General features: G+C 35.6%; 2 protein-coding genes across 4 annotated transcripts in view; one reads left to right on the forward strand and one right to left on the reverse strand.

Annotated features, from left to right (window-relative positions):
* Positions 1-17105, forward strand: part of ARHGAP6 (Rho GTPase activating protein 6) — a 640778-nt gene that overhangs the window by 494389 nt on the left and 129284 nt on the right. The window lies entirely within an intron of this gene.
* Positions 10017-16250, reverse strand: AMELX (amelogenin X-linked). The gene is made up of 6 exons (XM_063444617.1): positions 16210-16250; positions 14055-14132; positions 12047-12094; positions 11855-11899; positions 10843-11238; positions 10017-10268 (listed from the first exon to the last, which is right to left on the reverse strand). Exons 2-6 carry the CDS (start codon positions 14106-14108, stop codon positions 10263-10265), a joined length of 549 nt encoding a protein of 182 aa, XP_063300687.1. The 5' UTR covers positions 14109-14132; positions 16210-16250; the 3' UTR covers positions 10017-10262.

Here is a 17105-nt window from a genome sequence, read left to right on the forward strand (position 1 = left end):
GCAGTTTTACGAGTAAAATCTATTATTATAAAATAATTTTCTCAACTTGACAAGCAAATTGCACAATTTAGCTAAAAACCAAGATATAACAAAAATCTACAACTTGTTACTTTAGATAATTTGTCAGATTTTACTATTTTAGCCTTTATTTTATCATTCTTTTGTCAGAACCCTCTCTATTATTAAAACAAGCATTGAAGGGCAAATATTTATACTTGGGATCAGTGAAACAAACATAATTTGCTACATGGCCAATGGAGCCCCCCACCTCCCTTGCTTTACCTGTAGCCATGATCCTGCCATAAAACCTTTTGGGGCCCTAACAGATAGGAATCAAGTGCTATGGATTAAAGAGTTGCATACCCAGCAATAATGTAAAGTAATCAGGTATCATAAATTGGTCACGTGGGATGGCTTTTCTGGGAAGAGAAAGAAGGACACGCATATAACACAATGCCATCCCAAATGAAACTGAACTTGACCTACCATAAGATTCCACAATATTTGCTGGAGTGGGTTTAATAGTATTTTGCAAATTGCATAGCTGTTGTGCTAAATTGTGTTTGTGGGTTTAATCTACTTTGCTTGGGGAAACCAAGGTTTTCCATTATATAAATTACCTTGGTGGTGCCAGCTTCTTGACATTAGAGTTAAGTGTGGGTGGTATTAAGAAGGTTTCTTTTATTGTTATTTTCTGTTTAGTGCAGACAAATGGTGAATTATAATCCTGTCAACCCCAAAATCACGTCACAAGCACTTTTGAAGTAGTGGCTCTCTTAACCCTTCTACCCTTCTATTGGCTCACTATGCAAGGGAGAGGAGGGATGGAATAATAAAAAAAAAGAATTACACTGAATTTAGGTGGAGAGAGAGCACACAAAGGCAGGGAGGGAAAAGAGATGTATGTTATACTGTGCCCGCTGATGACGTACATAATTTGTGCACAGAATGTAGAATAGGCAACCCACAAATGTGTTCCGAACTGACTAAGTCATGTGTGCCAGGCTTCAACAAATGTTTCAAGCAGAAGTGGTCATGATGGTTGGAGTAACCCTTTAATGGTGAAGTATGTATGCAAACATTTACTGTCCCTTTAAATCAATTGGCCATCATTTGCTTGCACATACCACTGATTTTACAACTAGTTGGTCAAGTAAAAGAAACTGCAATGAGCCAGTGTCCTGTTTTGCTGTAGAATATTGGCATAAAATGTATTTGTTTAAGCAGGTGCCATATGCTATCATGTAGAACAAATCTTCACAAAACAGGTTAATGTTTTCTAAGCACAAGTAAGTGCAAGCAGTGATGTTCATTTTTAAACAGACAAACGGTGATTGTATTTTCAACTTCACTTTATAACTAAGAGTTGCAATTAGAGGTGAGGAATGTTAAATATTGTTAAATGTATTTATTTTAAAGTCTATGTAGAAACTAGCTATAAACGAGCTATAAACGCTACGGAATCTGTTGGCGCTATATAAATGGCAATAATAATAATAATAATAATAATAACTGTGTACATTGTGTAAAGGGTATATAGCGCAGAACAAGAGATGTCCTTTTTTTTTCCTTTTTTTTTTTGCTTTATATAATGCAATGTTTAATTTCACAATGGAAATTTCAGCTTAGAAAGCCCTTTCTGTAACAGTGTCACTTTAAATGAATATGTAATACGTATGTTTTAAAAGGCAAATTATTATGTTGATAGTATCCTAGCTTAGCTATATTGTCCGAGCGTTTACAGATCTGATTTCCAATTTCACACTAGAAGATTTATCAAATAAAACTGTAAACATAGCTTTTCTGCAAATGGTATTGAATGTATTTTTTCTGATCTACCCTAAATGAGCTAACCAATCAGAGGGTGCAGAATTCTCAAGCACTTATTTTCTTGATAATAGAAGCATAAGCGGTTTCGTGATGTGCAAATTTTACCTTTAATTTTCCTCCTTGCATGGAAACGTATAATACACTTTTGAAAAGCTTGACTAGAACAAAGGAATTCAAGGAGTTTGTTCCGAACAAAACCATCTTTGCATAACTACACTTTGTTCCCTTTCCTTTTTCTTGCCCACTGAGTGATATGTGTAGATAAAGCGTCACAGCACAATGCTTTGGAGTAAAGTACACTCGCACTTAAAATGTTTCCACACATAAAATAAGGTTCTCCAAAAAATAATGCTAATGCATTCATTTGCAAATGATACATCTACACACCTGTTTATTTTTTGGTCTCTTTATGTACTTTCTTGCCATAGGCATAATGCTACCATAACTTATACGTTTTTAATCGCTGATTTGTTTAGATATTGTAGCCAGCATTTTATTTAAGACAAGAAATGTTCTAAACTTCTTCTGCGGTGCAAACCGCATTCCGATATGTTCCTATTCTGTGTATAGTGATCTCAGAATAGAACATTGACACTTAGTATTGGAGCGTACTCACTAAAAAAGCACTTCAAATATTATAAAACAAAAAACATCTACTGTGGCTTGCACCCATTATATAAATATATTTTTGAATTAAGTTCACGTTCTCATTCTTGGTTACTTAAAACATTAAACATATACTTTTTCTTACTAGTACAAATTCGTTGTACAACCTCTAATACATTGAAACCTTTTTTGACATTTAAAAAAAAATTAATGGCCTTTTACTATCAGATAAATGCAGCAAAATGCTTCAAATGTATGAGAGATATATGATGACTGATAGCATACTAGTAGACAAGGAAGGTTTTCACAATCTCACAATATATTGCCCTAACAGACTTTCCATGTCGAACTGCTGCATGTCATACAGCATATTTTTTTTCTTTGGCAAAACACTATCCAGACCGCTATCAGACTTTGCAGCGAGGTCTAAAATATGCCCTAGAACTGGCAGTCTATTTTTGGTGCACCTTGATGATAAATCTGTGTAAATGATATGAGTTCTCACAAAATACATATCCCATAGTCTTAACTTTGAAAAAAATGTTTTCTTCTACTGTTGGAATATAAAAGTGGTCTAGCATGTTTGTAATTAAACCATATGTCTATTAATTTCCACAAGCTAAGGAAATATATTAACAATGAGAAATATTTTTGGTTGGGGGTATACTTTAAATTATTTGTCACAGGAGAAATCATTTGTGAAACAACAACATTAATTCAATCAGATAATGAAAGGTAAAAAAAGCACACATGCATTTGAGTCCATATTCGCACTGTATCAAACAGAGGTATCAAACTAGTATTGAATTCCAACAAATTAGCTGTTGCAGCAATCTGCTTAGTGAGTTCTGATATCCTTTAAAACAGGTCAGTTCCAACTCAAAGCAGGGCTAGTGCAAGGATTTCTGGCTACACAGGCGAAGCTCATTTTGCCAACCTCCAATACGTATCTTTGCCTGTGTGCCTCTAACCCCCTTATGCCCCTTTTACTCATCCTTCTGAACTTTTTTTTGTCTCTTACTTATTTTTTGTGTCTCCTTTTTGTTGCTTTTATTACCAGTTTTGCATCTTTATCCTCCTATTGAGTATCTTACCCACATTAGTGTATCTTATCCCCCCTTTTGCCTTATTGTGTCTATTAACCACTTTTGTGTCTCTTAACACTCTATATTTTTACTTGTTTATATTGCTGCCAGTTTCTCTTAAGGACAGCAAAGATATGTTAGCATTGTGTCTAAATTTCCATAACATGATGAGTTATTAGGCTGGGGTAAGTTTTTGATACAGTATCTTAAGTACCTCTGATACTAAAAAAATGCCTGTATCAAAGACATATGATATAGTGTAACAAAGTGAGTAACTAACACTGACAATATTTCCCTTTATAATGAATAACATTCTAGAATGGCATATATCTTAAAGGAGCACTATAGGTTCAGGAACACAAAAATGTATTCCTGACCCTATAGTGTTAAAACCACTGTCTAGCCCCCTTGGCCCCCTTTGCCTCCCTAAAGATAGTAAATCGTACTTGTATTCAAGTCTAAAGCTGCTGCCTATGCCTGTGAACTTCCTCTGACATCATCAGAAGTGGTGGCCTGATACAATCACAATGTTTCCCCATAGGATTGGCTGAGACTGACAAGGAGGCAGATCAGGGGAAGAGCCAACACAATTCAAACACAGCCCTGGCCAATCAGTATATCCTAATGAATCTCTATGAGGAAAGTTCAGTGTCTGCATGCAGAGGGAGGAGATACTGAATGTTTGGATGCATTTTAGGCAACCATGACCCAGGAAGGATCTCTAACAGCTATCTGAGGAGTGGCCAGTGAAGTTATCACTATGCTGTAATGTAAACAATGCATTTTCTCTGAAAAGACAGTGTTTACAACAAAAAATCTGAAGGTATTGATTCTACTCACCAGAACAAATTCAATAAGCTGTAGTTGTTCTGGTGACTATAGTGTCCCTTTAAAAAGTAAATACAAATTTAAAGAAAAAAATTTTTTATTTTTAAATTCAAAGTTTTGTGTCACTTTAATGCATCATGCATATTTTTCCTGCAGCAGCCGCCCCTGTTTTTATTCTGAATTGTCTAATGTAAGAATGAGATAATTGTTCACAAATGCTTCCCACCCATGTAGTTCCTTGACTTGCAGCTAGAGGCATTATGTCTCTCATAGTGAATGATAGAATCAAGTTAATATTCAAATCCTGTTTCTTTGCCAAAAATAATAAAATGCAAAACAGCTTAATGTAAAACCAAGAGCCGTATTTCAGTAAATCTGTGTCTTATAACATTATAAATGTGGCTTGAAAAAAGTATGCCTGACCACAGTTTATTACCATTCTGTGAAATGGTAAGCTCATCCAGCTGTGTATAAAGGACAGAACTGTTCAAAGCCGAATTAGAAGATAAAGTAATAAATATATAATAGTTAAACAAAAAGTAATGTACATCACGTTAACCTTTTCAGTGGATTCAGCTTTGTCAAACAATGCAAAGCAATAAAGTGCATCATATTTCCAAAAACTAGCATTCTCTGTTTTGACTGTCTGAGGGTCATTAGACTTGCAGTCCAAAATAATATGATTGAGGCAGTCTGCTGAAGTAGGATCTGCAGGAATGTCTGTGTTATTTATGAATACAAACAACGTGTAATTTATTAAAACAAACCTGCCGTCTATTGGATACAGGTTTATTTACTGATACAGCTCTATTTAGATTTCATATTATTTGGGATAAAGCCAGAGGAAACCAAATAAAGCTCATAATGCATTGTTTTGGTTTCGGGGATCCCTGGATGATAATGGCATTTAATACAGGAAGTCTGTAAAAGTATTCCACCCTCACATCTTTCCGAGCAGTAGCTCGCCAGTGAGCAGTGAGTTCTTTTTCAGTAAACAAGTGATGGACTTCAGCGTGCTTGCATTCCACAACCAGATGTGGAGCAGAAAACAATCTCCTTCAGCAACATCAAATCCATGCACAGCTGTTCTCAATATATTGGTTTACAATCCGCCTGCCGAAGGCTGGCAGCAGGGCACCATTTATAGAGATATTTGGGGTAAGTGAATCAGCACGACAGATTGATACTCCTGTCCAGCTCATATATGTGTGTCACAGGAGAGATTATTTGTGAATTGGTATTTTAAAACGTCAGAGTGGGCGACAGTCTAGTGAATAGTAGATATTATTATGACCTGTCATTGTGAGTAAATAGTTTTTCAGTTCTCTACAAGCCAACACAATTAATTAATTACCTGCTATATTGCAGAAGAAATATGGCACAAGAAGAATGATTCATCTGCACAATTGCAGTGTTAATTTTGTCGACTTACAATTTTAGTTATATTTTAGTTGACTAAAATGTTTGAGATTTAGTCGAATAAAACTAGACTAAAACAAAAAAAAAATCAGATGACTAAAATACGACTAAAACTAAAATGGCTTCTTAGTCAAAAGACTATGGCTAAAACTAAATTGAAACTTGCCACCAAAATTAACACTGGTGAGTGCGGGAGCAACAGAGGTGCTGGGGAAGGGGCAAAAGAGACAGACCAGGGCTCGGGAGAGAGATACCCAGATGGGCTGGGGAACACAAAGGGGTTGGGTAATGGGCAAAAGAGACAGATAGAGGCTTTAACTAAACTCATTTGATTTTAGTCGACACAACTAAAATCTTATGGGTTTAGTTAAAGCCTCTATTTACCAAAAAAAATACTCCCACTACTGGTTAGAATATCCAGATTTTTTTTTTGGTTCTACGCACAGGACACCTCTGGAGTGTCCAATTAGGTGTTTCCTCTACGAGTGTGGGTGGGACCGTGTTTGGACCACCACCACTTGTGGATCTTTCACTTAGAAAGCCTCTATTTAGTCGACTAAAACTAGACTAAAACTAAAATAATTCAGATAACTAAAATACAACTAAAACTAATGTTGCTTTTTAGTCAAAATACTATAACTAAAGCTAAATCGAAATTTGCTGCCAAAATTAACAGTGCACAATTGTGGATTACAATCCTTTAAAGTGATGCTATCACGTGTATGGTCTGCATATTTTGTACTGCTTATTATCTTGGCCTGCAGCAGCCAGGGGAAAAGCCAAAGGGAGATATACTTTCTGAAGCCCTCCAACTTTAGCATTACCATCTTCTTCCCAGGGTCTGTTAGTGCTTTATCCGCCAGGAGCCTTCGTTACTATTGTACTCTCCCTCATGCTCAACATTGCAAAACTGAAGTCTATGAAAGATCATGCAAGATTGCAAAATCCTCCATAGAATTTCTCACATGATAAGACGCTTTTTCCCACAGAGGACTGCTGGGAAAAGACAAACAATAATCACTAAAGTTCCACATTTTGTCAAATAGAGTCAGCCTTGGGATCTGTCAGTAAGGCAAAATAGTCCCTCTTTTGTCTTATGTATCCCTTCATTGTGTTGGAATTTCAGTGTAAAGTTTGTGAGTCCTTTATAAAATTTTCATCTTGATGAAATATTCAAAAGTTGCAATGCCACTTTAATGTTCATTTAAAACAGATTATCCTAAACCGATTTAAAAAATGCGATGGGACACCTAAATGTAATAAAGATATCCAGTTTTTGCTGTTAAGCCCCAAAGTTTCTAACAGGCCTGTAAAATTAATAATTAAACTTAATTAATTCATATTTGTATTAGAATACTGGTGTACAGATCTTGTAAATCATTAGTGTTTAATATTTTGATGCCCTCTAATGCCTAGCGTTATTATATTGAAAACATACCGTAGAATAGATTCAAGAAATATCGTTTTATAGTTAAGATCTGAGATCTTGCAGAAGATTATATTTTACAATCCATCTCTATATATGTGTTAAATAATATGAATTGAATTTGGCCTTGTTTTCGATATCCATGAGAGTTTTGCTTGTGAGATTAAACAGAATAAAAAAAAATTTGGAATCAGCCAAATTAGCAAGAAAAAAAATTCTGATGTGTACGAATTGCAATGTTTTTCACTTTAAGGGTTAACAGCACATATGCTTCCTCAAACGCTTCCATAACATCTGGATTACAAATTGTTATTTTTCCTGACATATTCTTTCTTTATATTTCTCTAAAGAAACCCCACTCAGAAATAGCTATATGATGAACGCATGGATTGGCACACCACGAGTGAATATATGTGCATGTTATTTCAACTGGCAGATCATGTTTGTAAATCTTGTATTTCACGGTGAGACTCATATTTTGTAATCTGTATCCCTAATTTCAGTGGAGTATGGGGAAATGCATGCAATAGCCTAACTGAGATTGGTGCTGGTCATACTCAGGTAGTGTCATACAATTAAAGGAATATTGAATAACAAAGGTAGCTGCAAGCATCTGTGGCTGTGGAATATGACTCCATGCCTTCCAACACTGGGAGGTATGAATTTTAAACGGGAGTGTGTGTGGGTCCAAGGAGGAAGGGAAGGCTTAACATGATATGATGAGGGGTGTGGGTATCCAGTAGAGGAGTGAACCAGACCCAAAATGTTCAGACCAGATTGAAAAAGTAGGAAGATCAATCTGGCACACAAGCTTGCAAGACTAACACTTACAAAAATCAAATCATCCACTGCTTCCACATTACAGGATACAGTAATGGTTAAATATCACATAAGCAACAAGCAGAAAACATAGGGGTGAAAAGGGGTGAAAATAGGAGTAATCCCCCAAAAGCTAAATCTTGACAAAAATACGAAAATGTTGCACTCCATCAAGAGAAAAAAAATTAAGAAGTGTGCTATAACGACAGTTCTTCTTTTGACTAAATATCCATATTAATGTTCAAACTTCCAAACGAAGGCAGATTAACAGCAAAAAGAAAGAAGTACTAAAATTCTAACTTTCCATGTGAAGGAGAGAGAGAGAGGCAAACCACACGTCAAGTGAAACTGGACACATTTTGCATCTTCAAGAAAAACTTTCTCAACAGTTAGTAGCTACTGTGCTTCCCCGAAAATAAATCGTCCCCCCAAAAAAGCCCTAGTTTATTTTCCAGGGATGCTCCTAATATAAGCTCTAATCAGCAGCAAAAAGATAGAAGTGCAAACTGTACGTAGGGTGTTTAAAGAGAGAGACTACCGTCTTTCCCCGAAAATAAGACCAGGTTTTAAATTAATTTTTACACTGAAAAACGCACTAGGGCTTATTTTCAGGGAATCTCTTATTTCTAAGATTTCCCCCAAACATAGACCAGTTCACTAGGGTGTGGAATCCTGCAAATCTATGTTCATGAGAAACTTTCCCGAACATAGATTAGCTTACTCGCTAATAGAATACTGCGGATCTATGTTCGGGAAAATAGATTTGTTATCTCACGAATGGAATACCGTTAATTTATGATTAGCAAATGACTAGGGCTTATTTTTGGATGTGTCATCATGTTGATGTTTGAACATTAATATGGATGTTTAATAGATAGAAGAATTGTTTGTTATAACTCCCTTCTTTATTTTTTCTCATGCTGATGGGCAGAAATTTGGTATTTTTGTTGGGATAACACTTAGCCAGTCTGGTCAGTCCCAGCACTTATTAAGCACTTGCGCTCATATTACACTTACTGGGGACTTGGTGTCAGGTGTCTACAAATGCAGGATGCCAGAGAACAAAGCCAGGATAGTGAGAAAGAAGTGCAAAATCAGGAAGTACTAACTCCGAATATTCTATGTGTCTCTCTGCTGGGAGAGATCTACCTGCTACAGCACATACACCAATGCTGTAATTTTTGGAACGTATGCATTATGCATATACTTTGTTATAATTGGGGGAATTCCTGTATATTGTATAATTTAACAATGAACTATTAAAGGCATGTTTATTTAATTTTATGAGGGTATTTTTTTACACAGCAAGGTTAGTAGATAATTGTTAAGATTCTTAACATTGTATCAGTTCCATTGCCTTCACCCATATAGAATGTTCCTTAGAAATATCCCTCAACAAGGTATTTTTCCATTTCTAATTTAGTTTTTGACAAGTGTATATCATAAAACTGCTGTCGTATAACCTTATAAAATAAGACTATTATTATATAGTCACTTTTTATACCCCAATATTTATGCAAAGGATTTAAGATGAATTAATACATGGAAGATTAGGGGAGGTAGCCCACCTTTAAAATAGTTGGAGGTAACTCATTATGGGACAAGGACAATTCTTCTATCTGGTCCAGAGTTGTTGACCTAGCAGCGAAAACTCAAAGGCTGATGATGAAAAGAACAAAGTTCCATGGAATCTCCGGTGTAGCTGAAGGATTACAACAGAACTGAGTGAGATTTGTGACATGTGAAGCACAAATCTAACTTCTTTCATATGTTTGACTACAGTGCGTAGGTGGCACCAAGTCACCAAACCATGGAATACTGGACAGGTCACACCTATAGTCATTATTTACCAATTTAACAGCAGGATTAAGGAAACTGGATTCAAATGAAATAGATTATTTACCAAAGTATTTTGTAATGCATCATTAAGAAATGAAAAGCTACTGCTGTATAAAGATATTGATGCCTAGAGGATTGAGGAAACTTCACAAAACATCACACAGTTTTAGATTAAAGCAGTTTATTCTCACAGCTCTGAGTCACCAATTATTTTCCATATGTCAGCTACGCAAACTTTACAAATTTGGAGCATGTTCAATTATTTATGTGACATGATTTGTTTCTTCTCTCTTTTACAATGCAGTTACAATAAAAGTCTAAAATTAGCATTTCTTGTTGAATCCCATGCAGTGATGATTGTCAAATCGTTTGTTTTTTGCATTGGACAATTTCTTGATTTTCAAAAACGTTTAATCCTAAAGGAGACAAAATAAAATATATATAAAAAATTATTTTAGAGTTACAGTTCAAAATAAAAGTGTATAATTACCAGAAATACTAGAATATAACATGCCACAATGTTGATAATCTGAACTCTATCTAAACATGTGTTAATAAAACATAATGAAAATAAAGTATCCGTATTTTTTAAACATTATATTTTTGCTCTTGCACAGTTTCAGTAAACTTTATTAATTCTGTTTAAATAAATCTTCTGCGAAAAATAAATCTAATATAAACAAGGCATTGTTACATTCATGTGAATGTCATTCTGTATTTTTCCATGTCGATGCTTTTTCAGTCTTATTGGTGGTATAGTATCGGAGTAGTTATTTGGTGACTTGTATGTCTTCCTCAAGTTTGAAAAATTCCATGACCATATTAGTCAGGTCACATTATGTCATGCTCTGTGATTAATACATTAAACAAGTAATGTATTGTCATAGGTCTTAATATTTACATACCGATCATTAGATTATGATTTCAGAGTTTGATAAAGTGAATATATCTTTAAACAATGCATATTGTTTATAATGAAGTGATTCTTACCAGTTCCTCCTGCTTGTTTTTTCCTGCTGGCTGCCATGGATCATGGGGTCTTTCTTCAACAAGAGGGGGCTGTGGCTGGATTGGGTACAAGGGCTGCCCTGGTAGGTTTTGTTGGTCAGGTTTGGGGAGTTCTAGTGGTTGGTTGCTTGTTGGAAAACTCCCGACAGGGTAGGTTGGATTTTGCTGGTGTGTTTGCTGGGGTGGTGGAGGCACCACTGAATGATGAGGAGGCACAGGGATCATTGGCTGCTGAGGTAGCAGTAGAGGATGATGGAATGGCAATTTTGGAATGACATGCTGATGCGGTAGTTGTTGCTGGGGAAGCAGTGGTGGTGACATTGGTACCATGGTATTCTGCAGCCATCCAGACATAGGCTCATAACCATAAGAAGGATACTAAAAGAAAACAGAACTCCTTTAATTTACAGTTTAACCTTTTCTGATTCCAGTCTTATAGCAATGTAAATCAAAATGTATTTGGTTGTATGCATAATGATTTAAGGTTGTCTTCTATCAACTCATTCACAATTTGGCCTCGATTTAATAAGCTTTCCAAATTATTCAATACTGTTGGAAAACCTTCCCAATGATTTGTCTGCAAAAGTCACCATTTCAGTTTTTTAAATATTTGTAGATAAATCATTTGGAAAATTTGTCTAACAGTATGGTATCATTTGGAAAGCCTATAAAATGAAAGCCATTAGAAGAGAAATGCACACATTTCTCACTTTAGTCTCAATTTAATATTTTTGAAAACGGTTTTCAAAGAATGTAATATTTTTTGGATACAATTTTAAAATCTCAAAACTTTCTAAAAACAAAATATCAACAAATACCAAAATATGATGATATTAATTGTCAATTTAAAATGTTTCTTCATGTCTCCAAGCAAATGATTTCAGTGCATGTTATCAGTGTTAATGTACATTGCACTCATGTTACAATTGCTGTATATAGTAATCAATTTCAGTCTTAGAAAAACATATAAAGTAATTGTGGCTTTATTTCTTACCTGATGTTTCATCATGGTCTGGTACCACTTTAAAGGTGATAATATCTTAAAGAAAATAGAATGTTTAATCACCTCAGGTATGAGCGGTTAGATATGCTCTCACAAAATGCAGAAAATAAAGATAATTGGCAGACAGGCATAGAATGTTCTAGATATATATCTATGAATAAATAAACAAAGAATGTTTCCTACCTCATAGCTGAAGTTGACGTATCCTGGGTGCTGAGGATTAGGGGGAAGCTGCAGGTAAAGATGTCCAAATGTTTTAAATTATTTACAGAGTAGATACATATTTGAATGGCGGTTTGCGTTAAAATAATATATAAAGTGAATGGAGCAAAAGAATATTTATAAACAGTTTTTATCACAACATACTCTATAAATAGGCCTTTTGCTTTTGTTCTTGGGAATCATGTGCTCATACACTCATAAATAATAAAGACAATCTATTCTCCAGCCATCTGGAACTCTTGAGACTTAAAATATTGTTCTCCAGGAGAGGGATTACCTTGGTGTTGACCACTTTGTAAATAATTATCCCTTCAGCATCAGTGACAAGTCAGGACTGTCACAATAAACAGGAATTATCCTTAGGTCCTACTGTGTGCTTTGTGTTGTTCCCTCTAAGCAGTATGGAAGTGTTGGGAAGGGATCTGAATCTCTGCCTATCTGGGTTTCTTATGTCAACCTTTCAATGTTCAGATATTAAACAAGTTCCTGTCAATCATAGATGGTAACTGACAAAGTGAGTTATAGTCTAGTAGGTAGAAAGTCACAAGTTACCTGCTGAAAAAAATTCCATCTTTGATAATCTGTGAGTATTTTTTTTTTTTGAGCAAATATATTCCTAGCTAGGTTTTTAACGGTGTATTTGTAGAGTGACCTTTGAAAATATATATTTAGTTTTGGTCCTGTGGGTTCTGAGCAGATCCATATGATGAGTAAGTTAGAGGGAGAGAGCCCCTGTCAGCTGAAATGGAAAATATGGGAAGTCTTTCAGCTTCTATACAGCTTTATGGTATCCGTGCTTCATCTGGTCTTTGGCTTTCGTCCATTCCATTAACTCCCTCGTCATCCACATCAATATCTATGTCACGACTCTTACCATCTGGTTATTGTAATTAAAACTGCACATGGGCATTAACATGAATGACATTTAGAGCTCTGGCTTTTGTAGATTTCCAAAACTAAGCCTATAGGCCCAATGAGCCACATGAGAGTCATAGTCCTAAGATTGACAAATCAGATTTTCAGTATTGTTTTGCAAAACAATGTAGGTGGGTTACACTTTTAATAAGGAAGATGCTTAATTTCAATCAGCTCTCCAAGCACCATAATCCATACAGTGTGCTGTAGTGGTTATGGTATCAGGTTATCCTGATGTCTACCTATTTGCTAACTGTTTGACTTCTGATCTGGGGTATGACAGACACCGGCACTGCCTCTACCGAGAGCCTGAAGCTCTCGTTGGCCAAAAGCATCAGCCAATTGATTTCACTTCTAACATTGGTGCTGTAATGGTTATGGTGCTTGGAGTGTTCCTTTAATATTTCAGTTTTGGTGCATATTTTATCACTTTAAATTGTAACCATTTGATTAGCTATGAACATTTAGAGGGTTAAGTAATGTGACAAATTATTTGAAACAGTGGACACACACTATTATGCTATTAATTAGTGGTTTGGGAATCACTGCTATAAATTAAAGTTCTAGTTTCCTTTGATGGATAGAGATTGGTTGTAGTGTTTCCATAGAGACTCATGAGTCTGGGCCATGAATTGAAGATGTGTCAAATGTGACTTGTAATTGCGGTTTCCCTCTGAAATACATCAGTAAAATCTATGTACTATTCACTAAATAGTGTGTTTTGGTGATGTGACAAGTGATTTACTAAAGTTACTAGTGTTAGTACTGGTTTCCAACTTTTTTTTCTAATAAGGTTGGCTTTTTGCCCACTCTGCACAACTGAGCGCATCATGTTTAAGAATTCATCTCATCTAAGATGATGAGGCTCAAAACACACCACTGCAACTTGGTGCTCAGTGGACATTTTTAAGAAAAGTAGACATTTAACCAAAAAGTTATGTCAGAGAACAGATGCTTATACTAATGACTTAAAAATACATATTTTCACAAAAATCAAAGAACAACCTTTTGCAAAAAAAAAGGCATTGAAAATCTAGGAAAATATGGGACTTACTGGTAAAGAAAAGGCAGCTCCAAGGAGCGAAGTGAACACAATCCAACACTTCATTGTTCTTTGGATCAATCTTTAAACCTATAAAACAAAAACATGCTGGCCACTTCTACATTATTACCATTTATGTAGCTCCAACGTATTCCACAGAGAACTATAAAACAATATATACAAAAACAAAAAACACTGAACTAATTGACACCTGCAAGATACACGCAGTACTTAGAGGTTATCACACTTTCCCCTTATTGTAGTTTTTCTGGGTGAGGTCCTCACATTCTTGTAATATTATATATAAAAAAAACATAGATATGTGTGAAAATTCAGTGAAAAGATGCATACATATATCACACACTCACAGTATCACAAAAGAATTGCCTGGCACCGTTCTGGTACAAAGCACAGAAGGGGATAGAGAAAAAATACCCTAGGGTGTTAACAATGAAAACAATGTTTGCCAAACACCTTTAAAATATCATTTGTATTCTGAATATGGATATGTTAAATGGATTTGCTATAATAAGAAAGTCAACATAACGACAATAAAGATTGCAAAGAAAAAGTACCTAAAATACCTCAAAATAATTTACATGGTTTCTCTACACCTATCTCAGTCATCATTACTACTGGTCTGTTCAGATGGATGCTGATACATTTTAAGATTTTCTTCTTAGTGATGTAAAAGGACACTCCATTGATTTTTTTTTTTATTGTTATCTATTTAGCACACTCCCCTGCCCAACCCTTCAAGAAAACATACACTTTAGTATTTTTGGCATGTTTTCTTTGAGGGTATATTAAAATAACAGCTGGCAACAGTTGAAGGCCTGCTGACTTGCAGCATTGGTAAGCTATCCTCTTTCTCGTTGAGAAACCTCTGTCTGGAGATGTGAGCACATGTGTGCGTACCATCACAGCTTTCCAATGCTTCTCAATAAACTCTACTATAGCTCATTGAGAATAGCGGGCTTGCTAGACTTGTGGAGCTAAAAGAAGTGGATAAAAGCCTCCCTCGCTCCCTGACAGCCTTGGAGTTGTTTCTCCCCCCCCCCCCCCCCCCAGTTATGAAAGTGTTGATTTCTATTGAAATCAGCACTTTTTAAACTGTCAAAATTACAGTCTCCAGACATCTAAAGCAATTCAACAAGCTGGAGTTCTTTATGTGTCTGGAGACTTCCTTTAATTTACTATGGGCAACAGTGAAAAAAGTTGCATAAATTATATTAATGATTGATAGTAGGAGAACTACCTAATCATATATAAATAACCGTATGGTTTTCAAGATTAAAATTACATATATGTCCAGCTTTTTTGGAGAAACCGTCAGTGCTGAGACATCCCATATTTTCTCATATAATTTAAACTAAGCTAAAAAGTTTCAGCAGACAATATTTAACTAAAAGATTAATATTTTGATATGTAATGCTCCAGACAAGAATATCTTTAGACAATAATATAGTAAGCGCTCATCTGGTGTGGGTTAATTTAGCGAGGGCTTTGTAGTCTCCAGCTCTGGGATAGTATACCTGATGATACACTTTCTTTTAGGTTAATACTGTGAGCACTTTGTACTAAGGGTTACATGGTTATGTGCATGGTTTACATTTTGCATTTTTGCACTTTATCTTTAACATATTTTTAATACTTTATTATATGAATAAAAATCTGTGCTTTGCGTTTATTTTCAAGAATATCACAGACGTATACAGACATGTAAGTATAACTTCCAGTAACCAAAATTTACATAGCAATACGTTCTGGATAAAAAGCACACAGACACTCACAGGGTTATTAACAAAAGGGAGAGATTAAGATGAAGGCGAAGTAAATTCAAATTTAATGTCAAATTTGCCAAGTTGGAAAAAAATCTCTGAGTCAGCTATGCTTTGAGTTTAAGCTGCTATGGCCCCAAATCTGAAATTCACTTTGAATTCTCACTTTAGAAAATAACCCTGACAAAGTCACCTCTTGCAGGTTGCTGTAACTGATTGTTGCTACATGGGTCGCCTGATTCAGACTGAAGCGAATCAGGAGAGCTTCCTATTTAATATAAACCCACATGAATCTTCAAAAATAAATTCCAGTTTACCTTCATATACATTTAGGTCTAGTGACTTTTTATTAGTACTGTGATAATACAGTAAAATAAGTTTCTTACCTTTACTGTTACCTGTAACTTTGGCTCTAGGAGAGTTGCTTGAAGATGTGTAAACCAGAAGTCTGGCAGCAATTTAAATCAATTTATGTTTGCAAAGCAACCAATCATGTTTCAGAGGAGGTGAATCCAATATTCTAAGTGTCAGCACATATCTTGTCCTATGAAATGAGTATGCTCTAGGATCTTTGTAAATGGAATCATATACTTTAATACAAATATCACGTTGAGTTTTGTTTTATGTTTTTAAATGCATTTGCTACAGTCAGCCAGTGTGAACCTAGTGATTTACTCACCACCTAATTTACAACACATTTTGATGAGCTTAGTGTATTATGGTAAAGTGTTTTTTCCATGAGACAGACATATGCAAATCTAAAAACAAATGGAAGAACAGCAGAAGAAAAGAAAAAGCTATCAAAAATATGCAATGGTTAGTACGTACCACAAGTGGTGTAAGGAAGGACAACCGGTGAACCAGCATCAGGGTCCTAAGCGCCAAAGGCTAACTGATGCACGTAGGGAGCGAAGGCTAGTGTGTCTTAGCCAATCATACAGATGAACTACTGTAGCTCTAATTGATGACAAACTTAATAGAAAGGCCATAATAGAATGGTACATTTCAGTTTGCTGCATCTGGGGCTGCGCAGCCGCAGACTGGTCATAGTACCGTGATGACCCCTGTCCACCACAGAAAATGCCCTTATTCGGGACATGAGCATCAGAACTGGCCATGGAGCAATGGAAGAAAGTTGCCATCTGATGAATCATATTTAGTTCAGGTTGATGACCAGATGCATATGTATCGTATACCTGGGGAAGAGATGGCAGCAGGATGCACTATGGGAAGAAGGCAGGCCAGCAGAGGCAATGTTATGCTCTGTCCAAAGTTTTGCTGG

Source organism: Pelobates fuscus, chromosome 1 (genome assembly GCF_036172605.1).
Source record: "Pelobates fuscus isolate aPelFus1 chromosome 1, aPelFus1.pri, whole genome shotgun sequence".
NCBI lineage: Eukaryota > Metazoa > Chordata > Amphibia > Anura > Pelobatidae > Pelobates > Pelobates fuscus.